At 35.4% G+C, this 26,092-nt stretch overlaps 1 protein-coding gene across 7 annotated transcripts in view; it reads left to right on the top strand.

Moving 5' to 3' along the window:
* ATP8A1 (ATPase phospholipid transporting 8A1) overlaps positions 1–26,092 on the top strand; it is a 115,665-nt gene that overhangs the window by 34,975 nt on the left and 54,598 nt on the right. For 6 of the 7 annotated variants that reach the window (XM_051789938.1, XM_051789939.1, XM_051789936.1 and 3 more), the window contains 12 exons: positions 227–392; positions 2,261–2,388; positions 4,000–4,077; positions 7,783–7,871; positions 8,397–8,441; positions 11,050–11,122; positions 13,112–13,217; positions 14,432–14,514; positions 14,708–14,757; positions 20,156–20,225; positions 21,258–21,342; positions 24,997–25,136. In XM_051789938.1, the coding sequence (XP_051645898.1) occupies positions 227–392; positions 2,261–2,388; positions 4,000–4,077; positions 7,783–7,871; positions 8,397–8,441; positions 11,050–11,122; positions 13,112–13,217; positions 14,432–14,514; positions 14,708–14,757; positions 20,156–20,225; positions 21,258–21,342; positions 24,997–25,136 (1,113 nt within the window). The remainder of the gene's footprint in view (positions 1–226; positions 393–2,260; positions 2,389–3,999; positions 4,078–7,782; positions 7,872–8,396; positions 8,442–11,049; positions 11,123–13,111; positions 13,218–14,431; positions 14,515–14,707; positions 14,758–20,155; positions 20,226–21,257; positions 21,343–24,996; positions 25,137–26,092) is intronic. The other variant, XM_051789937.1, reaches the window with a different exon arrangement.

The following is a 26,092-nucleotide window of genomic DNA, read 5'->3' as shown; positions in this document are numbered from 1 at the left end:
CTGTTATGAGTGTTCTGTGTGATTGTTTAAACTGCTTCTGACACAGATCTAAAGCTTTAATTCATAGATTTATAAGCTGCTTTTTTTTAGTAAAACAGGGCATTTTTGTGATGATGTATTTGGGAGAATATTTAGAAAAGGATGCAGTAACATGTAATTTGAAAAGCAAGAACCATTTCACTGCATCTAATATTTAATAGCCGCTTTTGTTTTTTGTATTTTGCAGAATTCAACAAGTCCACCTCTTAAAATGTCTAATGTGGAACGAATTACGAATATTCAGATTTTGATTCTGTTCTGCATCCTTATTGCCATGTCTTTGATCTGCTCTATTGGTTCAGCTATATGGAATCGAAGGCATACTGGAAGAGACTGGTATCTTGATCTAAACTGTAAGATGTAAAATAATATTTTAGTATTCAATTGCCATTTGTATTTGGAAAGGAGGATGATTACCATCCTTTGCACAGTGGGGTTTTTTGTCACTCTCTGTTCTGGTTGTTGACTGAAGTCATTAGGCTAGGTATATCTCAACAAATATAAAATTTACCTTGTGCCACCTGAGGTCTTGCTGAATTCAGGATGGGTGAGCTTTGTTGTTTGCCTCTTCATCTTTCACTACATCTCTGCAGCTCAGCAAAGTCTGTATCAGCACTGCACTGGCATGAACAGCCAGCTTCCTAAACATCAGACTAAAGCCACTTTGAGATATTAGCAATAGATTACATTTAAAGCTGCAGTGACTTTTCTGAGTTTTTAAACTCACTTCTCCCAAGAAGTGATGCTGTAGCTTTGTGATTTTTAGTATACAGAGATATAGCTAATTATTGGCTGCAAACCTCAGATCTTAACAAACTTTTTGTAAAGACAGATAGAAGAGGCAAAAAGTTCTCATCTAACATATACTGGACAGCTGTGCTTAAGACAGTGTGATGTTTTTAGGCCTTCACGGCAGCATCCAACCTATTGACATAGTTTGACCCTCTGTGAGGAAACTAAATTTAAAGGAAGTTTTCATGAATATATTTTGTGGTCAACTATTTATGTTTCCTGAGTTTCTTATTGTGGGCCTAAAGCCTTCTTTACTTAGGCAGTAGAACCAGAACTAGACTTTCTGCTTCTGAAACAACAGTCTTGAGTACAAAGCTTCTGGATGTAGCGATCCAAGTAGGGATTATAGGTGTTTGGCCAGTTTAAGAAGAAAAATCATGGCATTCTGATTTGAAGGCACTCAAAGTTTTTGTGTCTGCCTTTAGGATGAACTGTTATTTACTAGGAACCTTGCTTTTTTTTAATGCTGAGGAAGAATTATTTTTTTTTGTTTGTTTGTTTGTTTTAATTAACACAGTTTTACCAGTATCTGAATATTATTTTATTTACTAGTAGAAATAGGTAAATATTCTTCTTTAATCTTCTTTAATCTCAGTAGTCATTATTCAGAATATCAATGTCATGGTGAATGTTAGCTCTCTGTTTTTTTATGTATTTCATTTGATGCTGGAATTTATATTAATGAACATATCCAAAAGCTTCTCTCCTGTATCTTAGAGTAGCAACCAGATCCACATTGCATAGGCAGTGGAAACCTATCTGATGCTGTTTTTCTGTGAGATGTTTTTGAATACAGACAGGCAGGCTCCATCTTTTACCGTTTCCCTGTACTGGAGACCAGACTTTCCCATTCACATTCTCTCTGAGGTGCTACTGTTAGTTATCTAAAATGAATAAGTAGTATAAAACTGCTTGATATATATGTTAATATTCACATTTCCAGTTGTTTTAGAACTTCCATTAAACTCTAATTTCATCTCTTCCTTTCATGGAGTGTGAATGTACCTTTCTCATAGTATTTGCTGGGTTGAGGGAGAGTATACAATGATGTGAGAGTGAATAGAGAAAAAATTCATTCCACTATGTATTTCCCCCTTTCACAATATAAAACTGTAAAATTTTGAGTTTAGCATTTGATTGTGTATATAGATATTACCAGATTATGACCTTAAAATATAGCAAAAGAGGGAATGACTGGTAAGTTTGCTTTTCAGAAATTAGAGTAAATTTGAACTCCACTATTATAATAGAGATCCGTATCTCTGAGGAAGGTCATATTTATAGGCAAGTCATACTATAATTAATTCCAAAGTTTCTTCTTAAACTCAGAACATTTTAAAAATCAGCAGTTAATGAAATATTCTGAATACACTGTCTATATATACTTCCAAGTACAAATATTCATTTGATTTGCTCTGATTTTTGGCAGATGGTGGAGCAAGCAACTTTGGATTGAATTTCTTGACTTTTATCATTCTCTTCAATAATCTTATTCCAATCAGCTTGTTGGTTACGCTTGAAGTTGTTAAATTTATCCAGGCATATTTCATAAATTGGGTAAATATTATTTTTATAATATTCATTGACTTCTAAAATCAAGTGGTTTACGAGTAAATGAAATGATGGATTGCTTGTCTATATATACCTTTTTTTCAGACTTTCTTTAAATGTACATAATAAAGTATGCTGTTTATTTTTTATTACTGGACTCTGAGAAGGTAATAATAAATTGTTTTATTTATTACTCTTATACCTGCATGAGATTGATTTTTTGAAGCATGTTTTTGTGCCTTTTTACTTTCTTGTTATTGATATTCAGATATTAGTTTCATTCAGATTGATCAGAAGAAAGTGTTTTGCAGTCCTGGAGAGTTTTGTCCAGTTTCATTTCTTCTTTCTAAACTTACCCCGTGTTTTGATTTTTTTTTGCATTTTTCTGATTTTTTCCCAGCTCCACCATAGTTTAATGGAGTGGGATTTTTTGTAAAAACACAGTGTCTGTTAGTATTATCACTTAGGAAATATATAGACTTCATTTTGGCATCCTTTAATTTTTTTTCTTAATGAGGGAAAGAAGGATTTATTCTGTTTACTCTGTTTGGAGTGGGAGTGAGATATTCTCCTTAGAGCTACGTAAGCATGCCTTCCATTTTTCTGTTTTTTCCAAATGCAAATTAATTTTTCCATTCTGAACACTTTAATCTGATTGCCTGATCAAATGTGTGAAATAGATTATTGTATGTGAGATATGTCTCGCAGATATAGATAATAATGTATGTGGAGTAGCAGGTGAAGCATATGCTTTATTTTAAAAGTTAAATACTTTTGCGAGCGTCAACTGGTTTTGATTTCTTAATTTTTTTGTCCCATAAAACAAATTGTGGACAAATAGGAGAATGCAGTTAAAATCTTCCTTTATGTTCTGTATTTTAAAATAAATATTCAGTAAGACTCGCCCATTTTGAATGTGTAGATTGCAGCTGTTTATATCAGAAATATGAAAGGCAGTTTTAACTTCTCACCCCATTAACATTTAATTTGTCTTAATCTAGGTCTCTGGACATTTATCTTAAACATTTTCTCTGTTGGTGTGGAGAAGTTGGTCATCTGCAATCTGTCGCACTATGTTGCTATACTTCACAATGTTTTAATCTTTTACTGTATTTAAAAGTAAATTTTTATGTTTATTTTTTATCAAGTAAAAAGAAAAAAACCCCCACCACTTACAATGTATCTTACATTTGTTGTGTAGTCTTAAATTTATCTTCATGTTTTTATCTCAAGATATATTTATCTTGATACCTAGAAATACTTGATTATGCATACAATAGAAATAAATAAGACTGACTTCTTTCTAAGAGTTAGTGTAGTATTTCTGCTTGTTGCTAAATTCATTTTAGATGCATGAGTACAACAGTTTTTCAATAATACAGATCACGAGAAATAATCTGAGTAAAATCTCTCATGAGAAAATCTTGTTTCTTCTGGGGACTCTTAGAAGTGATCTGACTGTGTCCGTGGCTTGCCATGTTGAAATAATCTTAAGCAGATCTATTCCTGTTTGGTCTTTTCTTCTACACTGGGCTTTTCTATTTATGTACCAGATTTTTTCTAAGAAGTTATGGAAGACTAATTTTTAAATACATATACTTTTTTTTTTATCGGTAGGACATAGACATGCACTATGAACCTACAGACACTGCTGCGATGGCTCGTACTTCCAATCTCAATGAAGAACTTGGACAGGTAGAAAAAAAATTACTAGTTCTAACCCTGTCTATTGAAATTATTCATGTGAAGACTTGTTTCAAAGTATATTCTTGCCTTCATGTTTGCATATTTCTTTTCTCATCGTTTGGTCAGATAGTTTTAAAAACACTTTGCAAGATGAGCAAATTACATTTTTGAAACCAGTATTAAATGAACAATCACTGTATCAGTGTGGATGTGGTAATCACAGGAGATGGAAGTACATCATTAAAATTACAAAATCAGAGGAATTTTGAGCATTAAGGCTGTCTGTGGCACAATATTTAGTCTCAGTGTATACTGTTATGATGGTGCGTCTTCAGTATGTGATTTTTTTTCACACACTCTCCTTGCTCAGAAGAGACAGTGAGTATTCTCTAGGATTGAATCACAATTGTATACATGTCCTCATTTTTTGCCACTGAAGACTGGAAGCCATGAATGGAATGGGAGCTCATGGCTGAATTAAGCCCTGAAAACTTGGGGTTATGGTGGGTTGACCTGGACTGGATGCCAGGTGCCCACCCAGCCGCTCTATCACTTCCCTTCCCAGCTGGACAGGGGAGAGAGTATCCATAACTCGTGGTTATGGATAAGGCAGTTGATTAAAGCAGAAGCAAAGCAAAAGCTTGCCCGTGCAAAAGCGAAGCAAAAAATAACAAGTTTTATTCTCTACTCCAATCAGCAGCAATGGCCGGCCACTTCCAAGAAGCAGGGCTTTAGCACACAAATTGGTTCCTTAGCAGGCATAAAAGACTGTAGTGCATTGACCCTGGCTGGATGCCAGGCACCCACTAAAGCTGCTCTCTCACTCCCCTGTGCAACTGGTCAGAGGAGAAGAAAAAAAACAACGAAGAATTCATGAGTTGAGATAAGAGCTGGGAGAGGTCACTTACTGATCACCATCAGCAGCAAAACAGACTCAAAGTGGGGATATTACTTAAATTTGTTGCTAACAGGATCAGACGAAAGAGTGAGAAGTAAAATAATCTTAAAAACACTTTCCCCTCACCCCTCCTTCCTTTCATGTTCTCCCTCCTCCCCCTCAGCGGTGCAGGGGGACAGTGAATAGGGGTTACATACAGTCAGTTGTTGTTTCTGCCACTGCTCAGGGAGAGGAGTCCTTCCCCTGCTCCCGTGGAGTCCCTCCCATGGGAGACAGTCCTTCACAGACCTTTCTGGTGTGAGTCCATCCCACAGGCAACAGTTCTTCGTGAAACTGCTGTCCTGTGGGTCACTCCTCCATGGGGTGCAGTCCTTCACAGATGAGCTGTACCAGCGTGGGTCCCCCACAGGGGCCACAAGTCCTACCTGGGAAAAACCTGCTCCAGCATGGGCTTCCCTCTCCACGGGCTGCAGGTCTCTGGCAGGACCCTGCTCCATCCTGGGCCTCCCACAGAGTCACAGCCTCCTTCATGCATCCACCTGCTCCAGCATGGGCTCCTCTATGGGCTGCAGGTGGGTCTCTGCATCCTGATGGTCCTCCATGGGCTGCAGGGGCCTCAGCTCCGGTGGCTGGAGTACCTCCTCCCCTTCCTTCTGCACTGACTTCATTGTCAACATTGTTGTTCCCATGTTCTCACTCGCTCTTTCCTGGCTGGAATTCTTTCTGCGCAACAACCTTCTCTTCTTAAATCTGTTATCACAGAGGCATTATTATCATTCCTAATTGTCTCGACCTTGGCCAGCGGCAGGAAGCACATCCTGGAGCTGGCTGGCATTGGCTCCAGCAGACGGGGGAGGCTTCTAGGAGCTTCTAACTGAAGCCACCCCTGTAGCTCCCCCACTACCGAAACCTAGACACAAAAACCTACTACAGGGGTTAATTCTTCATTTTGCTTTAGAGTTCTCTTTTAATACTGTAAAATCAGTTATACTTTTCACAAGAGATCACATGTTGTATGTTCTTCCTGTTATGAAAGTATGACTTTGTAGAAGTGTGTCTGAGGCACAGGGTAGTTCTAGAAGCACTACACGTTATATTTGCTGTTTCAGTCAATTGTGTTTACAGTCTTACTTTAAAAACATGCTAAGCTTTTTGGTACACTGGTGATGGGAAACTGTTTCTCTGGAAAAATATTTACATGCTTGTTTAATTGAATTGTATTATAAACACAAGTATGCACATTGTTGCATTTCCTAGCCTAGAAGTTTTCATAACTAACACTTTATTGCATGAGAATGTAAAAGTTGTTTCTAGCTTTCCAAAAGCAATAAATAATAAGATAATTTTAGCCATATAGCCAGGAAGTCTCAGGGACTAATACTTAAGAGATGTACCTTTTGGGAAAACTAGTTGAAGGTTAACATGTTCTGTGACTGGTCTGCGTAGAGGACAGGGCCTGTGCCTGTACCTGCTGGGCTTAAGATGTATGTGCAGAAAATTTTGTTCTTTTCTTGCCCTTAAAAGGGAGTACAAGCTCCTCTAGTGTATAAGAGTCTCTGTTGAATCTTAACTTTCCTTCTCTTTCATTTTACACAGTCTGTTTTTTCTGTCTCTGTAGTTAGTTATTCAGATTCCCAGACACATTCCTTCTTTTTGACTTCAGTAATTTTTGTCTTTATTTCTTAGGTTTGTCATAATTTTCCTTCACCATCAAGAGATAGTCAGACTTCTTTGGATCTCCACTTTCACTTTTTTGACAGATTCTTAATTTGAGCAGATTTTTGTAGGGAGACCAGAGGACTCTATTAACAAAAAAGAGCAGGTTTCTGCTTCGAAATATATGAGGGCAGCACATAATGAAGAGAAGATTTACCCCAAGAGATCTTCAGGTTTTAAGAAAGGAAAAACTTTGGTGTTGGGAAATTCCTGCAATTCCCGCTTTCCCAATCTGCCCCCACCCCCCCAAAAAAACAATTTAAGGCATAAACCTGGCACAGAAAATTTCTTCTAACTGCTGATTTGGCTAAGTCATAATCCCTTGGAAAAATTATTGCTAATACATAGCCTTATTAGTTCCAGGTAAAATGTAGCTCATCCCTAATCAATAATCTTGGGATTTTTTTTTTAATGAGAAATAAATTTTGATGAATTAAAGTTGAAGTTTACCTTTGACTAATAGAACCTTTGGTTCATCACAGGTTACTTCATTTCTTCATATATTAACTTTTTTCTTAAAATTAGGTTTAAACTAAATTTAAATATATCACAGATTCTTGTATTTCAGCTTTGAATTTTAGAGTAGTAGTTTCTGGAATGGATAACATTAGGGAAATAGGAGACCTGGAGTAGGTAGAAGGGAATATATGTCCTCTATTCCTGTAATTTGACATTTTTAAACTGTTGCTTTTTACTAATGTTTTGGCTTTAAGAAGACATTTCTATGTGAAAAAGATGGGTTTAGGAATGCATATAGATACTTTTTTTACCATATTGCTTTCTGTCAGAAATGTAATGTTTTGCTAGCAGAGTCATTGGTCTTCACTAGTTTCTTGCTCTTCAATAACACATAGAGTGAGGGATAGTTAAGTATAGTGCAGGTTTATGTTTCCTGACGTTTCAGTTGATTGATCTATTTGGAAATGGGTATGAAGGCTGTGCAACTGCCATGTTTATGTACTGGTTTTATTGTTGGGGATTTTTCTGTAAACTGTGAAAATTGCAGAACCGGTAAAAATATTTGGTGTGTTGATAGTCATGAATTGTACTAGATGTGTCGCTAACTGCCAAATGTATGGTGAATTTTATCATTCATTTAGGTCAAATACATATTTTCTGACAAAACGGGTACCCTGACATGCAACGTCATGCAATTTAAGAAGTGTACTGTAGCAGGAGTTGCATATGGGTAGGTATTTTTATTCACTTTCTTTTATCTGTGTACCTCTGCCTGTTCATAGGCATCCATGCATTAATACTACGGTTAAAATAAACTTACACCTGACAACTAGAAGTCAGTTTGTTTGTGACTATGAAATGTCACTTGCAAGAAGTATAAGCACTTCTGTCATGACATCTCCTTTTGCAAAGAGGAACAAAAATAAAGTTGATATAGCAAAGGCTTTCTGCTGTAAGGCAACTTCAGTATGCATGTTTTGGCTATCATATAGTCTGATTAATGTTGTTACAAAATAAAAGCCTGAGGGAAGACTTGCAAAAATTTGGTTTTTTTTTAATTTATAAAGCCTCAAGATAAACACCGTATTTTTGCAATTTTCATTGCAACCTAGGCACTACTAAATTAGTCTGTTGAAAAGATTTTTTTTAGTACTTTAATTTCATTAACTACTTTTTTTAATATGCAATCAATTTTTTTAGCATTTGTGATTCTATTTCCTCTCCCTGTTTCTATTTTCCCATGCTTCTTGTGCAGCCATTGCCCTGAGCCTGAGGATTTTAGTGTTCCTTCAGATGATTGGTAAGCTCTAAAAATAATTTAGTTTGTGGTGTTTTTTGAAGATTGAAGTTTAAAACCAGTGAGCGATATTTTTAGAAACAGAGCTAAATGTGAGATATTTTGCTACTCAGAAGTTGTTTTAGCTTTGAATTGATGCAGACTGACAGTCTTAAACAAATTTATGCCATCCGAATTCTGTGGCATTAGGTTGTGTACTCTGAAATAGAATGGCTAATAGGATCACTGAAATATAGCGCAGTTATTCTACTGGCAGTCCTGTACAATTCTGAATTGCTTATTAGAGAGAAACTTTTGTCGTTTATTAAAGTATGTGGTATTATGGTCACATGATCACACTTTTCTACTGTTAGTAATATGTTAGAAATAATTGCTAACATGTTTGGGAAAAAAATCCATATTTGAAAGTGGAAAAACCAGTAATGTTATTTTTAATATTTTACTTTCTACGGATAATTTTTCAGTATTAGGACTGCCTAGTTCTTAACCAAAACTGAGATTAGAGCACCCAAATACTCTTGGGACCAACATTAATCTCTAAACGAGGACCTCAGGAAAGAAAAAGTCCTGGTTTCCTTTCTGCTGCTGTCTGCATGGTGCCTTCATCATACTTTCTTAGACTAAATATTTGCAATATCATTCAAAATACGCTCAGATACTTCAGGGAAGAAATGTCATAATCAATATTGTATTTGTTGAAAGTGACAGCAAGGTATGTCACACAAAATTATAATGTGTTGTCATCTTTTGTTTATAATGTTTGAAGGAAAAGTAATCTTTGCTAAATTAGAATTAATAATCCTTTGTTTAGATAAAAAAGAAAAAAAAAGAAAAAAAAAGAAAAAAAAAAGAAAAAAAAAGAAAAAAAAGAAAAATTCCCCCCACAACACACAAAATGTGGTATGCATGCACACCGAAAATCTTGCCTGACCTGAAATCCTCATTTACTGTAGCAGCAAAATGTTTCTTAAAGATATGTGTGCCTAACTGCATGGGAGTGGTTCTATTAAAATAATGCAGTGTTTACATGAAATTAAGCATGCTTGCTTCTTAGCTATTTATGAAAATAGACTGGTTTTGACTAATATACACATAAAAATCTTTATAAGCACATCTGAAATGGATAAACTGGTATCTGAACTGTAGTAAAAGAAAGAACTCAAACCAGTACTTTGCTTTTATAGGCATTGAACATCTTGTAAATACTTACAAAATAAGATACTTAATAAATTTCTTTATGTATAAATCCATTGCAGTTAATAAAATCTGTTTGTGACAGTAACATTTCTAGTTCTAAAATTACTAATGTACTAAATCCCAAGTTTTTTAAATCTTTAATTTTTTTGTATTAGAAAGAATTGTTTTCCAGTTTGATACAATGTATACTTGCAAGTGTTTTTCCTTATTTTAGCACTGACAATCTGGAAAATTTCTGTCAGAAAGCTTTAAGAAAACAAAGCTTAAAGCTTAGACTCTGAACAAATATAACGTGTCTAAACATGTTAACCTTTGGCACTTCAAGATGTATTTGCCTTGCATTTAAAAAAGAAGTCTTGATGAATGAGAATGCTTCAAATTTCTCAGTTTAATTAGAGTTAGAAAAAGTAGTCCTTGTAGTGGCTGTGTAGAGGAGGTTCTGCATTTTCTATTCCTCCATGGTAATTAGTGCAGGATTAAAACAGCTCACTTTTGGTTTTCATACGGAATCTTTAGACTGCCTTTGATATATATGGCTTATCCTTGAACTTAAATCACCTAAAGTGTTTATTCTTTTGTATGATGATGTGATCCAAGGCAAGACCCAAAGTAAATTGAAGAGGAAAAAAAAAAACAAAAAACCTTTCCTCCAGCTGGGTTCGCTGTTTTCTTTCACTCAAATTCAAACTCAACTAGATTGTCCTAATACTCAACAGTAAGCTGCAGTAACAAGTCTTTGTAGAAGTATCTACATTTTTGAGCTCTCAGCTTCAGCCAGAATATTTGTGCATTTTGAGAGATGTTAGTGCATGGTTTTACTTCTCCAGAACCATATCCTCCTTGCATCTCTTTAGTCCCTACTTCACCACTGTTGCTGTGTTTTCTTTATCAGTTTCATATGTTCCTTTTTGGTCATAAGTAATAGAAAACAAACCCTCTCCAAGGAGACTTCTCTGATGTGTGAACTCATTTGTTTACCTCTTTCAGAAGCTATCAGACTTCCTTTTCTACAAACATTTAGAAACCTTTTCCAAAACTGCTAATCTTTTGATAAAATGTGATCTCTTTGGGCATTTATTTTCCTGAAACCCTTATATACAATCTCATTCTAGAGATCAGAAGACAAGAGGGCACAGTCTTACATTGTAGATGTTATTTTTACTTCATTCTTCATTACCTAAAGTCAGCAGAGAGACTTTCCTGGGTTTAAATATATTTATATATATCAGTGTTTCCTTAAATTAGATAAACTTTGGAGATGTGAAACAAGTACCTTTTCAATTCTTTTTGTCACAGTATGTGATTGCAGCCTTTGCTGTAACAGCTATAACCCAAAATTTGTCTTTGAATTATTTGTATATAAATTGTTAAAATGATGCTAAAGGTGATCTCTCTTTTATTTAATTATTTCCAGGCAGGGCCCACAAAATGGAGAAGAAAAAACATTTAGTGACTCATCATTACTGGAGAATCTTCAAAACAATCATGTAAGTTATATAGAAACAGTTATCATTGGTTTGTGAGATCAAACCATTGCTTTCAATAAGTTAAAAGATGATGCCCCTAGAAGGAAGATAAATACTGTATTTACACAAGATCAGCATGACCTCATGGATACTTTTATAATTGTTGCTGATACATGTTAATTAGGTCCAGCTCTTTTTTCCTCCTCTTTTTTTTTTTTGATGGTGTGATTCAGATGTTTTAAGTCTGAAGTAGCCTTGTGTTCTTCATTCTGTGTGTGTTTTAACGGTAATCATGCTGTTTATATGATGTCATGACATCCATTAAAGCTTTCAGGGTGAGTTAACTTACCATCCTGATGTGACTTACCTAGGCTTATACAGGAGTCAAGAGTTAACCATATATATGGTTATATATAACATATATATATATATAACAAGCATGTTTGTGTACGTGCTTCCATTAGGTTAGATCTTCAGTTCAGATGATGGAATGAAACAGGAGTTTTGGAGGCTGGCATTTGCCCCGAAGAGATAACACATTTCTCAGGAAGTTAACAGCTTAGCTTATGAATGGACTAAGAAACAGTACCATCATTACCACTTTCTGTTTGTTGTTTGTACAAAAAATGTTTTTATCTAGTCATAACCAAGAACACCTACCTTAAACAGTGTGGAAATAAATTACTCTTTTCTTTCCATGAAATGTTTCTTCCCAGGAGGCTAGTTCCAGTTTAACTGGCAAACCATGAAGCATTTTTTTCTTATAAATGGGGCAATCTTTGATGGTAGACACCTGACTGCAACTCTTAAGTGTATTTAAAGTAGAGGGTACTCATACTTACATGCAAGGGCCATTTGTATTGTGTTAGCAATATAGATAGTAGCATTATTTGAAAGAGGCATTATCTATTACTACCCTTGTTTGAGTGTCCTTGGTGTACAAGTGTTGAATCTTAAAAGTTTTCTGGTAGATATGCAGTATTAAATGTGTATAATATAAGCATGAGAGCTATAAAAATGCATTTTTAAAAATCTTTAAAATTCTGGCACACATTCAAAGAGAGATTTCACCACTCTATTTTAAATGTGTTCTGAAGTGCTTTGGAAAAGAATATAATTCAGCCTTCTGAATACCTCTTCGGGGATCTGGAGGCCCTCAGTGGAAGAGAACAGGAACTTGTCCCCATTAGTGTTTCTGCATTATGGAATTAAGTTAGGTTTTCAGAGATTATTGTATTTTATAGAGTAATTGTAATGTTATTCTTAGCCTGCTATTCTGAAATACTATAAATATGCTACAAGAAACCCTCAACTGAGGTGGCAGCTGCTTTGAGGGGGAATGCTGGCATTTATTTTAAACAACTATTCAGGAGTCAGTTCATTCATTTTGCAAATGTCAGCTGTACTAATAAGATTCTTAGCTGTATTCTTCAAATCCAATCAACTATTCTGCTTATTTTCCCCTCTTTTGGCTTAATAATTTTAAATTTTTTCAGCTTTGTACACTTTGGAGTGCCTGATACATTCATCTAAATGTCTTTCTTCAAAAGTAGACTGTCTGATTTTGCAGCATTTTCTCTGTGATTTTCGACTGCTACATCTTTCTAGAGAGTCTTAAAAAGTGTTGTCAAATATAGTATTAGACAAAAGTAAAAAAAAATTCTTTTTAGTAGAAAACCCAACATCTAAAGAAACTTGTATGAATAAAGTAAAAATCTTTCAATACATCATTCAAACTTACCTTCCCTAAAACGTGCTTATTTGAATTATTCTATATTTCTTGTTACCTAATTTTGATTGTTATAATAGGAAATGCCACTAAATTCTGTTTATTTAGCCAGTATCTAAGTACAGCAGCAGGAAGTTATTCTTTATGCTAAAATTAGTTTTTAAAGGAAAGAGGAAGAATCTTTCATTAATTTTTTTTTACTATTATTTGTCCTTATCTATTATTACATTTCAGTTGTTTATTACTTGAATGATTAATCCCACTCTGATGTCTTTTCTTAGCCAACTGCACCTATAATATGCGAGTTTTTGACAATGATGGCAGTGTGTCATACAGCAGTTCCAGAAAGAGAAGGTGATAAAATTATATATCAAGCAGCATCTCCAGGTGAGACTCAAATAACTGAGTGAATATACAGTAAAGTGTTCTATCAACTCAACAAGCAAATTTTATTCAGTTTATTGTTTTTTGAAGTATCTTCCAAAATTAAAAAAGACCTATCCCTCAAAAAAGAATTGGTGTCATCTAAAATCGTTTTTGTCTAAAAAGGATTTAGACTTTTAAAATTCTCTTTAGAAAATACATATGAATGTCCCATGGATTATGTAACAGCAAAGAATAATTAACCATACAGCAGTACAAAGGTGTTGTCAGGTTGCTGTGGAATTCTAAAGAAACTGCTCAGATGTAAATAAAAATCCAGTCAGGAGACAGATTGATGTCCTTGCTTGCAAACGTGTTCTGTACTTGGTAACCATGATATTGATTTAAAAGAGAGACTGTGTAGTTGAAACAGGAATGTTTTTTGTAGGATAAAAGTTATGATAAGTTCCATTAGAGAGTGCGAAAAGATTATAATGCAAAAGGTCTGATTCAAGCCTACTGTGGTTCACAGACAATTTTTGAAGTCAGGAAATGATGAAGCAAGGCAAAATGATTAAAATATGCTCAACTCTGCTGAGCTTATGCATTATAAGTTATGATGGGAGAAATTAACACAAAGCACAAAGGGTCTTCCCTGTCTTCCCCAGCTCCCGGGTGGCTATCTCTCTAAATTCTGTCCCTTAACAGCTGGAAGACAAGGGCAGAGGTAGGGCCATAAATAAAGCTAACTAGGTCATGGCAGTGTTTTATTGGGCATTGTAAGCAAATTCCATTGTGACATCCTGAGCCGCTTGGAGAGAACTGATGACTATTGGAGGTGAGGTTGCTGGTTGAAATGTTTCCTGACTGTAGACATCGAAGTTATCTATGATTTACAGGAATAACTTAACGCTCTTCTCTTCCAAAACAGAACTTAAAGAAAAACCAGTGTACCTTGTCCAGGGCCCTACTGAGGAAGGTTTGAAGAGGATGCTCTTCTTACTGAGCTGAGGGGGAACTAAAAAGTTCCTTTTAGGGCTTTTCCCTGAACTGTAAACTCATTTCATCGGTTTTAACAGGAGAAACAAAGAGTTCTTTCCAGCAGCACACCTAATTTTAAAATCCATAAGGGAAAAAGGAAGTCAAAAGTAGAAAAGCTTGGACTGTGTCGATTGAATCATGGGGCGAACTAAGAGTTTTCTGGTACATTTGTAAACTAACTATTTAACTTGTTGCAGATGAAGGAGCATTGGTCCGAGCAGCCAGGCGTCTTCGTTTTGTATTCACTGGAAGGACACCTGACTCAGTAATCATAGAGTCTGTAAGTACATTAGAGTAACATTATAATTTACTGTGCTTACTTCTGCTGTATTTAAATACTCTGTGAATAACTGCATCCTGATCCATATGTTTTGATATGTTGTTTGGCTGGTTTTGGTTCTTTTGCTTGAGTTGTTTTGGATTAATTCCTACCTTTTTTTTAATTTTGGGGTTGTGTTTTTTTTATTCTTCAGTTGGGACAGGAAGAGAGATATGAACTGCTAAATGTCCTGGAATTTACAAGGTAAATGGCATGTTTTGTACTTAGTGTCTCTTTGTGAAAATACTTTATGAACCTCTCACATGGATAAAAATGTTTGCATTTTTTATATTTTTACAGGCAAAGCATGCAGGTTGTGTAGCTTTTATCTCTGTAATGTGAACATACTATAGACAAAGTAGTGTACATGATTAAGATTACACTTCTGGTTTTATTGTAAAACATTTTCAGAGGCTTTGTCTTTTTCCTGTTGTCTACTTTGTGACTAATATTTTTCAATTCTGCTTTTGCTCAAAGATTAAAAAAAATCTTTGATGTCAAAACTTTAAACATTTCTGTAAAAAGACCACATAGGAAAGTACTCTAACTTCTAATTGTATTTCTGAAAGCCCTGGTGCCTTGTGATTTATTAAAAAGTAAGTGTATTTGTCTTGACTCATAACATTAAATTTTGCATTTGACCTTAAATAGGCTTGCATAATTATGACTTGTTTAAATACTCTATACTGAAACTCATTATCTTCTGAGCAGCATCACTACAGTGTTGACTAGTTAGTTTTCTTGGAAAATGAGTTTATCACAAACTTTGCTTTCAGTAAAAATGTTATGTTAAAGCTGTTGGAGTTATGAAGGTACACATAAGAAATATGAATGAAGTTTTACTTCTTACGTAGAGCTGTTTAAGCTGTATCCATGTATGCCATCTGTGTTCTGTTTGTGTGGGCCCGTTGCTTACTTTGGAACAGGATAGGGAAGGGATTTGCGCGTAGAGGAAGCTCCTTTTTTTCTGATAATGATTACTTGTAATTGTGCCTGTGGAAAGTGATTGTTCTTTTCCTTCCTGTTCTATTATGTTTCCTGTGAGCTTAGCTAAAGAAGCGAAAATATCAAAAAATAAAACAATGCAAGGCAATATGGGAGAGACAGGCAGAAGATGTATAGGTTGGGTGAAATCAGAGAAGTAGTTGCCTAGTAATACTAGTAGTAGTAATAATAATATGAAGCACAATTAAAGATCACCATAGTGAAAAAAAACGCTACAGAAAGTAATTTTTATAGTTTTGAATGTCTTGTAATGTCTGCTTGCAGTTAATTGGGTTTATATATTGTAGAGGACATACTTGAATTTTTTTAGATTTACACCATGGTTTCATTTTTTTGCAGGCATTGCTTGCACCTTCTTTTCTGGAAGGTTAGCAAGTATGTAGAGCAAAGTGGATTGATGTTAACTGGACATCTGTGAAAGTTCGTACTGCATTTCTGGAGTAGCAGTGAAGGATTCCTACTTTATTTCTGCTTGTGATTTCATAGATTATTTTTTTTAAAACTTCTGTATCAGTCTAAAATTTTAATTTAAACAGTGATACTTTATGAAGACAAGAGAATTGCTTTGAAATTTTAACCTTTGGAGGATTAGATATTTTTTGTGTACCAATCATACTACCTTATTAAGTATTCAATTTTTATAACTGGTTTTGTTATTACTCTGTAGTATTTAGCTTTGCTTGGAACTGACTCGTTGGAAGCACTAGAGGTCACCCATGTTCCACAGAAAGAGAGATTTTAACTCCAAAACAACACCACATTTGTATGGGCAGGAGCATGTACCTTCAGAGAAGTAATCTGTATTGAATAAAGTGTTAAGAGTTTGCAGGTGTTCCAAGTCTTTCCCAGAAAAAAATTCAAATTAATTCCTTGCTGCTTTCCAAAGCAAGACAGATGAAGACTCTACACAAGTAGAGTACAACAGTGTCAACATTTGATAGGATAGCCTTTTGGAGAACCACGTTACAGAAGCAAAAATTGTAGGAATAATCAGTAGAGTTGTCATGTCTGGTATTCTCTTTTTTACAGTGACTATAGTTGTGCCTGTGAAAAGAGAAGTAGACTTACACAACATGCTGATTATACTTTGTTCATAGCAAGGACTATGACAAGCTGTCAGTCTTAACTGGCAGGTGAGCATACTAAAAGTATTGTGCTGGTAGTCCTTAACCAGTTAACAGTTATTTCTAAAATGTAGTGCTAATCTCCGTGGAGCAAATAACTTGTGCTGAGTTTAGGTTGGCTCCAGTAGTTAAGTCTGCTCATATGCCACAGCTGCTGTGGTACGTTAAGTTCTAGGAGGTGAAGAGTTGTTCAGATCCTCTGCTCCCCATACTGTTAGGGAAGGAATTGTGCAGTGTTGTGCCTGTTCTTTTATTCTGTCACCTGGAACTGTAACAAACAGAAAAACTGCAGCTGTCTCTTGGCTGCCAAAACCAGCTCCTAGGGTATGTATCTGCAGGTCAGGGGAAAGCAAGGCACTCTGTCAAAGACCCAGAAGCACAGCATGTCTTATGTTTGGTGTCATCCCTGTGCCAACTACATGCACTGTCTTTTCACCTGGGCCAGTGTGAAAAGGAATTACATTTTGAGTGTGTGATTCCTTTGTCTTTAAGCATAAGTGGTGTCCACTATCAGTGCACAAATTGCACATCAGTCCTTGCATCAGCATGTCATTACTAGCAGTGTTACTGAATGAGGTTTTGATTTGTATCTGCTTGTTTTCTTAGAGGACTGAGTCCTGCTAAGAAAATTTAGCACCAGAATCAATTTTACTGGCAAATATTATGTATATAGATAGTAATAATATCTCAATATCTGGAGTATGTACTGTTGGTTTAATGACTGATTTTCATCTGTATCCCTGGGAAATACCTCCATAGCCTAGCAGAAACTGACTGTGATAGTAACAGTTTAAAGCTTCTTGTCTAAATTTTTGTATTTTTTATTTAGAATGCCAGTGTATTTACCTGAAATACATACTAGTTCCTCCTGTCTTATCAGTTTTATGAATAATCCACATTGCCTTGGCTGTTGTACTGGGCAGACAGAAGGCCTCCTAGAGCATTTTAGACCTTATCTCCTCTCTATCAAAGAGGTCCAGAATACACTGATCCTGTTTTGTGACTGAAGACTGATGCTTTCTAAAAGTTAATAAAAGAATGAGTGGCTGACAGAGGAGGTACCAAAACAGTCGTAATGTAGCAGTGTTTGTCTTCTGTGGTTGTTTCATCTTAAACCAAGTCATTTTAAAGTAACAGGGGACCCATCCAGAGCTACTTCCTAAAGTGGCAAACCATGTGACTGAGGGAAGTATTTCTGTCCCTTCAAGATGTTTCTGTACATTTGCGATCCCATGGCAGCTCCATGGGAATTGCCAGTTATTCTTCTTCCTTGTCACAGCCCAAAGGGTTACCCAGCCAGAAGGTATACAGAGATCACAACAGTGGGTTTGCAGGATTTGATAGCACATAAGGACACTGGAGCTTTATTTTCTACTTTTTTTTTTATTATTACAAATTACTAAAAATTACTGTTAGTAAAGGCATGTGTACACACACAGCCCGAGAATGATTTGCATGGGGGTGGTTCTTAGAGAGTGAGGCTCCCTATTAGGTACAAGAAAGTCATTTGTGTGGGGCACAGGCATAAGGGGGTGCAGGACACCACCATATGCATCAGTCAATAGATGCTGCTAATTTCTGTTTATCACCTGGGATAGCCAAGAGATAATGGTGTGCTCTTTTCTCCCAGACCAATTTTTCGTTTTCTATATTGTTGTCAATTCCTACTTTCTCATAATGTTTTCTCCCTTTTCCAGACAAGTTATAGTTACAGTTTCTTGTTTTGTGCATATTGATGGTATCTCAGGATGTCTCCAATTTCTAGGCTGGCAGGTGTTTTCTCTGTCACTGTTTCAGCAGACATCTTCTGTTCAGTATTTTTCCCTTATAACCAGGTCGCCTTTAGGGCTGCTCACATCACTTCTGTGGTGAAGAAGCAAAATAAAACAATGGTCTTATGCTGACAGTTATTTGTAGTAGTGCAATTTTGGGGTTTACTGTAGTTCACCAGGAAATGGAAATAAAACTGTCACTGCAGTGAAACGGCTCATAAAAAGTTAGAAGTCCTTGACAGTAACTCTTAGTCATTAGCTTTATTGCAGTTTTACTAAGAAAGTGTATGTCAGTCAAGATTCAATATCTGTCTTCATAGCTAAAGTTTCAGAATGTTACAGGAAAATGTTGGTTATTCTCTGATACATCTTCAGTAGAATAATAGACAACTGTATGCAGGACTTTGAGATTGCAGTCTTGTATTGCAACACAAGTACAAAACTGCTGAGTTTTTACCTGTCAAGAGCAAATATATCAAATTATTGTTTATACAAACCCTAAATCTGAGACTTACTTTTATTTGAGGCAACTTAACTGTAGTTTAGATGATCTTAATTTTTCTACTGTTGTCTAATTAGATCTATAGCTAGAGACTGTCTCAAGGCTTTTGGAATTCTGCTTGTCTGAGGTTTTTTTGGATTAGGGGTTGAAAATGAAAAGGAGTTGCAGCAGTTAATGGCTTTATATGCTCATTTGCGAAATATTCACAGTAACAAGGTAATATAATATTGCTGTTCAGATGTCTTTACTTGAAGCAAAGTGCACGCACAGGTGGAATAGGAAAACATTTTCCTGAAGGTACTCTTCAGTCAGTTACTTCACCGTTAATTATAAAATGCTTTCCTCCACCTATGTCCATACATTCCCTTTACAGGATGTTTTACATGGCAGTCTGAACTTCAGGAACCATTCATACAATAATGCTCTTTGATGATGTATAAATGGGATGAAGTTCCAACAGGAACCAAAATTGTAAAAAGACCATTTATTTCCATCTCAGTTCTGTATTTTACTGTGAACTGTTGTGTGAGAAACATTTTGTTCCCTGAATAGTTTCTGTAGATTTATTTATAAAGTTGAAGTTTAAAAGAAATACATATTTTGACAGGACATGATCTCGAATCTAAGGAATGCTTGTTGGTAAACCTCAAAGGGAAGACAGAAGGCAGACATGGACAGTCTTCTCCATGCTTTCCTTCAACTTCTACCTCAGTTATAAGGACAAAAAAAAATACTTGGATCTAACAACTGAAAGCCAGAGAGTACTTAAAATTAGTCAAGTCCCTTTCCAGTTCTTAGCATACTGAAAACTTTGCATGATAAATGAAATTCTGGGATTACAGTAATAGGATTGCAGCACAGTACAGTGTGGGAAGGGGGTAAAAATGGAAACAGTCCATGATGCACTACCTCTTTATGATATTGGTCACAAGTGCTGTAAGGTGCTTTTGTGTCATCAGTAAACAGTACTCAGACAAAGGTAAAAATTCTCAAATTTATTTTTATGGAAAAAAGGCCTACAGAAACATTGCCCCAAAAAGTAGCGTTCACTTTAATTATTAGACACTTGAGAACATAATTAAGAATAGATAGCCCTGACTTCTTATCCTTTGTCTAATATGTTGATATTATTAGGTAAAATATTGGTAAATGTTTATATTTACAAATCACCTTATATAGAGCATTTATTTCTCTTACAGCTCTAGGAAGAGAATGTCAGTGATAGTCCGCACACCATCAGGAAAGTTAAGACTCTACTGCAAAGGAGCTGTGAGTTTTAATCTGTTTTCACTGTGACAGAATATGTGCTATCGATACAAATACAAAGGCAAAACGTTGTTATAATTGCAGTCAAAACATTGAAAATGCAGGGGAAGGAATGTTGATGCCTCTTTCAATTTATATCATTTTGCTGTGTAACTGTTTAATGTGATGAGCTAGTTAATGTCTTTTTTTACTAACTGCCTATGAAGTCAGTACAACAGACCTGTTCATCCTGTTCTTTGTACTGGACTAATACCTTCATGCTTCCTATTAATTGCTTCCTTCTGTACTCCCAAGAAAATGGATGAATGTGTAAATGAATGTATTAGTTACTTGCTGGAGTAGCTGAGCATGAATTACTAGGTAGGAATAGTAATCTAGCATAATTTACTAGATGGGAATTTTAACCTACCGTTGACATTGTGCCAGAAGTAAATTTTTCCAAAAGCAGGACCTATGGAAAGGTATCCTAATCATAATGTATATGGGAATGGCAGAGTTGCTCATTTGTTCTCATTCTATATTTTAAGTCAAGTTTGAGGGGGAGGGACATGAAATCCAGTTCCTGCATGGTTTAAGAGAAGGAAGCTGATTGAATAAAAATGTCCATTCTGTATCATCTCAAGTGAAGAGAAGCAACTGTTTTAATATTCTGTATATCAAACTGGCTACTGAAAACTGAGAGTGGCATTTATGAAGCACTAATTTTACTTTGTGGGCTTAATATCAAAAGAAGAAGATAACATTTTGGCACTTTTCAAAATCATGGGAAATAACAGCAAAAAATGTGGAAGAGAAAAACTGCATTGTAGCAGAATTTGTAAATTTAGCAAATCTGAGGATTGGAATGTCCTTTTTTAACTTCTGAAACAAAATTACATCTATTAATTTTTAATGCTTAAATAATACAGTGCCGTATATTTTTCTACCGTTTTCTTACATGATTTGTATTGTCTACGCAAAAAAAGCCAACATTTTTTCTATGTGGGCTTTTGTAAACAATCTAATGATTGTTCTGTATTAATTTTTGTTTTGTAGGATACAGTAATTTATGACCGTCTCGCTGAAACTTCAAAATACAAAGAAATCACCTTAAAACATCTAGAGCAGTTTGCTACAGAAGGTGGGTTATATTATGTAATATAAAAATAAATATGAAATTTAGTTACTGCTCATCTTCTTAGTTTTTCAATTTTACATTCCTCTAGTGTTTCACTCATGTTAAGTTTGAAAATTATGTTTTAGTAATGCCTCCTTAAAAATAGAATAATAACTTCATGCTTAAAAAAAACCCCGAAAACAACCCAACACACCCACAGAGTACACAGTGGAGTCTTTTAACCAAGATATATTTTTCCAGAGAGAGAGCAAACGCATTGTGCATTGTTTCTGTGAAGATCCTATTTCCCATGGTCACTTTCATGTCCCACACACTGAATGCTGTAGTGATGGCACACAGGAAGAAGTAGCTAAAGTGAAGATGCATGGAAATGATTAGTGTACCTTTTAAGATAGCTTTATGCTGCTTTGTTTCTGTCACCAATCTCAATAAGGGAATTGCCAGCATTCTGTAATGGTGTGTTTTGGTATCTCTGCTGTTTTAATAACCACTTCTACAAAACAGTTGCCGAAGGTGGGGAACCCCTCTGTGAGGGTTTGTGAAGTAGGAATAGTAAGTAGAATTTAAAATACTGTGCAATTAAGATGATTGATACAGACAACCAATTAGTTAATTACAGTGGATTCCACAGTACAGATGTGAACAGAAAAGCAGACTGTAGAAAGGTTTCTGCATTCATGTAAATTGTTCTAGCACAGTTCCTAGATCATCCATGCCATCCCCCTTCCAGGTATCTTAGTAAAGGATTATAGTGTTGTACTGTGCAGTATGATAGTGTTTTAATTTATCAATGAATTGGTAGAGAGTAACTGCAAGCAGAATTATAATAGTTATGGAAATCTGAATTGCAGTGGTTTTACCTCTTCATTTGTTTAATACACTTTTACTAGAACATTCAAATTATCCTTAATGTGTCTTAAGAAATAAACTTACACCGGAAAGCAAACTTTATTAAAATACTTTCCTTCTAAAATACAGTCCTTACATTTGTTAAATGATGTCTGGCCAAATATTCTTATATCATCTAAGATCATTTTTAAGATGAGACTGGATGTGGCACTTAGTGCCATGGTCTAACAACCGCAGCAGTGTTGGATCAAGGGTTGGACTTGATGATCTCAGAGGTCCCTTCCAACCCAGCTGATTCTATGATTCTATGATCATTTTTCTGTCGTACATATGACTTTGATAGTTTTTTCTTTTGCTTTATAGTGGAACTTAGAGTTTTGATTAGTGCAGTCAGCAGCTTCAGTCTCTTGGTTCTATCAGTGACAGTAGAAGCAGGTCACAGATCTGTTTCTTTTGTTAATTTTTTCATATGAAGATCTCTGCAGGAAACTTTGGTTAGTCTTAAATAGTCCTAAAGTAGTAAAGTTATAATATATTATACAATAAAGTTGAAAGCAGAACTAAACCCGAACGAATTTGACTGATGGTACAACCCAAAGCCTCAGATACACACTGGGTTTCTATAAAGACTTAACCAGAATTGGTCAGGGAAAATTTACTCCAGTGTGAAGTTAGTTTGGGTCATAAGGCTATATATTCGGTTATAGAAAAGATAAAATTAGATCAATATCTGCTGTCCTGCGTGAATTGATGCAAAACTTTCAGTCCAGTTCTTAATTACTGTTCTCATTAAATCAGTGGTGAAACTCCTTAGCAGTCATGTTGGACCAAATAAATCAACATAAAAAGTGAAAAATTCCACCCATCTTTAGAACCACTCTACATACATATTGGTGTTAAGTTTGTTCAAGTACTTTTTGTATCCTTCTTTTCAACAGAGCCAATTGCTAACCTTTCAAAAGCATAGAATTCAATCTTTAAAAAAAAAAAGTACCTGTCTCTGGAATCAGTTAAAAAAATGGTATTTATTTTTGCATCAGATTTAAATTGCAGCCAGTGATGTTGCGAAGTTTCTTATGAGTATCCTTTCATGTGGCAGTACAGTATGTCCTTGGCATTTGCTGCATGCTCTTGGTGTGTTGTTCAAAAATGAAGTGGTTAGCATGGCTGGCATTTATAAGTAAGCATTTATTAAGCTTGAGTGTTAATGTCTGCTTGGATAAATAGGAAAAGTGTGTAGTTTTCCTGTTGTTCCAGTTTGTTAAGAAGCAGACTTAATGATATTTTTTCTCTATTTTTCTTTTGGAAGATTCTTTTAAATCAAAATTAAAATAATCTTTTTAAAAATAGAAAAATTAATCAGGCTCTGATTTAAAAAGAGAAAGGAAATGTCTTGAAAAAATTGCTTGCTGACATTCCATACACTTGGATTTCTTTTCTTCAGTTTGTCGTCTGCAGAAAATATGCAGAAAGAATTGTGGAAATAGTATCCCTATTAGTCAGATATTGATTCCTTTCCTCCCCTTCACCTATATTCATTGCTTTGACCCTTGTTAGCATATCCTTATTACACAGATTAAAAAGAATCAGTTGAGTTGTCAGCCTTAAGTTTACTCTCTTAAGTCTGGATGGTGAGACATTGTCTTCCTCGTCAAGGTTCTAGGATTACACATGATTTTCATCCTGAAGATACTAAGTTATTCTTATATCTAAGGCACATCATACCCAACCTCTTGATCATTTCAAAATTGCCACTGGTGCTGAGCTGTACACAGTAGAAACCTGTGAACAAATAAAGATTGCATTTAGCCTGGTTATGGTGTTGTTTGTCTCCTAGACATTAGTCCTGCCTGTCCCTCTTCTAAATCTACCGGCCTGCAAGCTATGGCTTCATAAGACATCATTTGCCTAGAGCAATGCTCTTTTCAGTATATTAAAAAATTATACCAACTTCATGCTCTAGAAATCTGACAATTGTGAAAATAAACTGTTAGAGCATTCACACCTAGCTACTTCAACTGAATGTAAAAGAGAGTTGTCAAAAAAATAGGTATTTCTTAAAATCATAGGGTTGCAAATTCTCGCTGTAGTGCTTAATTCAGATTTCTGCTGAAGGAAAAAATCTTTTATTAATAATCAACCCAAAGATTGTAAAGTAAAATCTCCAAATGGTGCCCGTACACAAAGATTTTATTTTAGGAATTTGGAAAGCTGAAAAAATCTGTAAGATGGGAAAATTAAATTAGGGGATTCAAAGTTGGCTTCTAGATGATAAGTTTCAAACTTCAACTGAGAATTTCCTAAGGATATTGAGGAGGGGTGAAGAGTGTAGTTGTTACATTATGCTGTATATTTTAACATCACTGCTTTCCGGAGTAGCAACATTTCAGTTCATAAAATTTTTGCTCAGAAATATAATTCAATCTTATGGTTTTAATGTTCCTAAAAATCTTACATACACACCTGTTCATCAAGTGTTGGAATTCCTTCGTGTTTTGTTTACAGTTTAAACTAGGTCTAATCTTACATAAAACTTTATAGATTTTTTTTTCTCCTGAAGTACATCTACCTGTTTTACATTCAACTACTTTGAAACTGTTACTCTGTTGAATAAATTTCTATTTATCGCACATTTTTACTTTATATATATTTTAAAAGTTCTTCAAGATGTGCAGCAGTATGTTGAAAATCAGGCACAGGCATACATAAAATACAAAGTAAATTCAGCTTTTAGTAGTTATATTGCAGGCATATCAGGGAAGGGACTAACAGATACTGAATCATATTTATTATCTACTTTCTCTTTAGGCTTAAGAACTCTCTGTTTTGCTGTGGCTGAGATTTCAGAAAGTGATTATCAAGAGTGGCTAGATGTTTATCACCGTGCTTCTACAGCTATACAAAACAGAGCACTCAAACTTGAGGAGAGCTATGAACTAATTGAAAAAGTATGTGTAGCTTGCATAACTTTCTGGGGTTTGGTTTATTTGGGGGGGGAAGATGGAGGGTGGGCAGAGGGATGAGCGGAAGAGTGGGTTTTTAATTATTATCCTTACTTTCTGTACCATGAAAAGTGAATCATTATTGAGGAACAGTGCTTAGTGAGAAAAAAATACCCAGCAACACACTGACAGTTGTATTGTGTAGCCCTTGAAGTTTAGATAATTAAAATGAACGAGATGTTAATTTGACAAAGTTTTTGCTGCAGGTAGCTATATTGCTAGAAAGTGTAGATTTTGAGTTGAACTACTGGTAAACTTTTTTTCAGAGTTGCTCTATTATGTAAAAAAGTGTAATAACAGACAAACAACATTTGCTTAATTATATAATGATCTTGGAACCATGGAGTAGTCAAGATCAGAAGGGACTTCTGGAGGTCATTTAGGCACAAATCCCTGCTCAAAGCAGGGCAAGTTTTGCTTGCCCAACATTTTGATGAAGTTTGAGTATCTACAAAGAGGGAGTTTTCCCAGCTGCAGCAGGTAACTTTTTTGATACTCAGCTAGTCTTTTTCCCTTTTTCTGAGTTAAAATTTTTACTGATGCAGGATGTGACTCTTGCCTCTTGCTCTTTCACCGTGCATCATACATCTTGTAGGAAGATGATTGCTCTGCAAGCCCTCTTCAGGTAGCGGAAGGCAGCCATGGAATCCCTCCCTTAGCTGTATTTTTTTCTCATGTTAAACTCATCTTACTTCTTCAGGCACTCTTAATATAGCATGCTGGAGGCCCTAAACTCTTTTTGTGTCCCTCTGTTGGACTTGCTCCACTTTATCAACCTGTCTTGTACTGAAGGCCCACAAAGAGAGTTGATACCCAGATACAGCATCACAAGAGCAGAACCTTGAGTTCCACTTGAGTTTCTGGCAACGTTGCTGCTGGAGTAGCCAAGGATGTAGTTAAGA

The sequence above is a fragment of the Manacus candei genome, unplaced genomic scaffold (genome assembly GCF_025592945.1).
Source record: "Manacus candei isolate 608988 ecotype Guabito, Panama unplaced genomic scaffold, ASM2559294v1 h1tg000028l, whole genome shotgun sequence".
In the NCBI taxonomy this organism is placed as follows: domain Eukaryota; kingdom Metazoa; phylum Chordata; class Aves; order Passeriformes; family Pipridae; genus Manacus; species Manacus candei.
The sequence above is the reverse complement of the archived record's forward strand: the minus strand, read 5'-3'. Positions and strand labels throughout refer to the sequence as shown.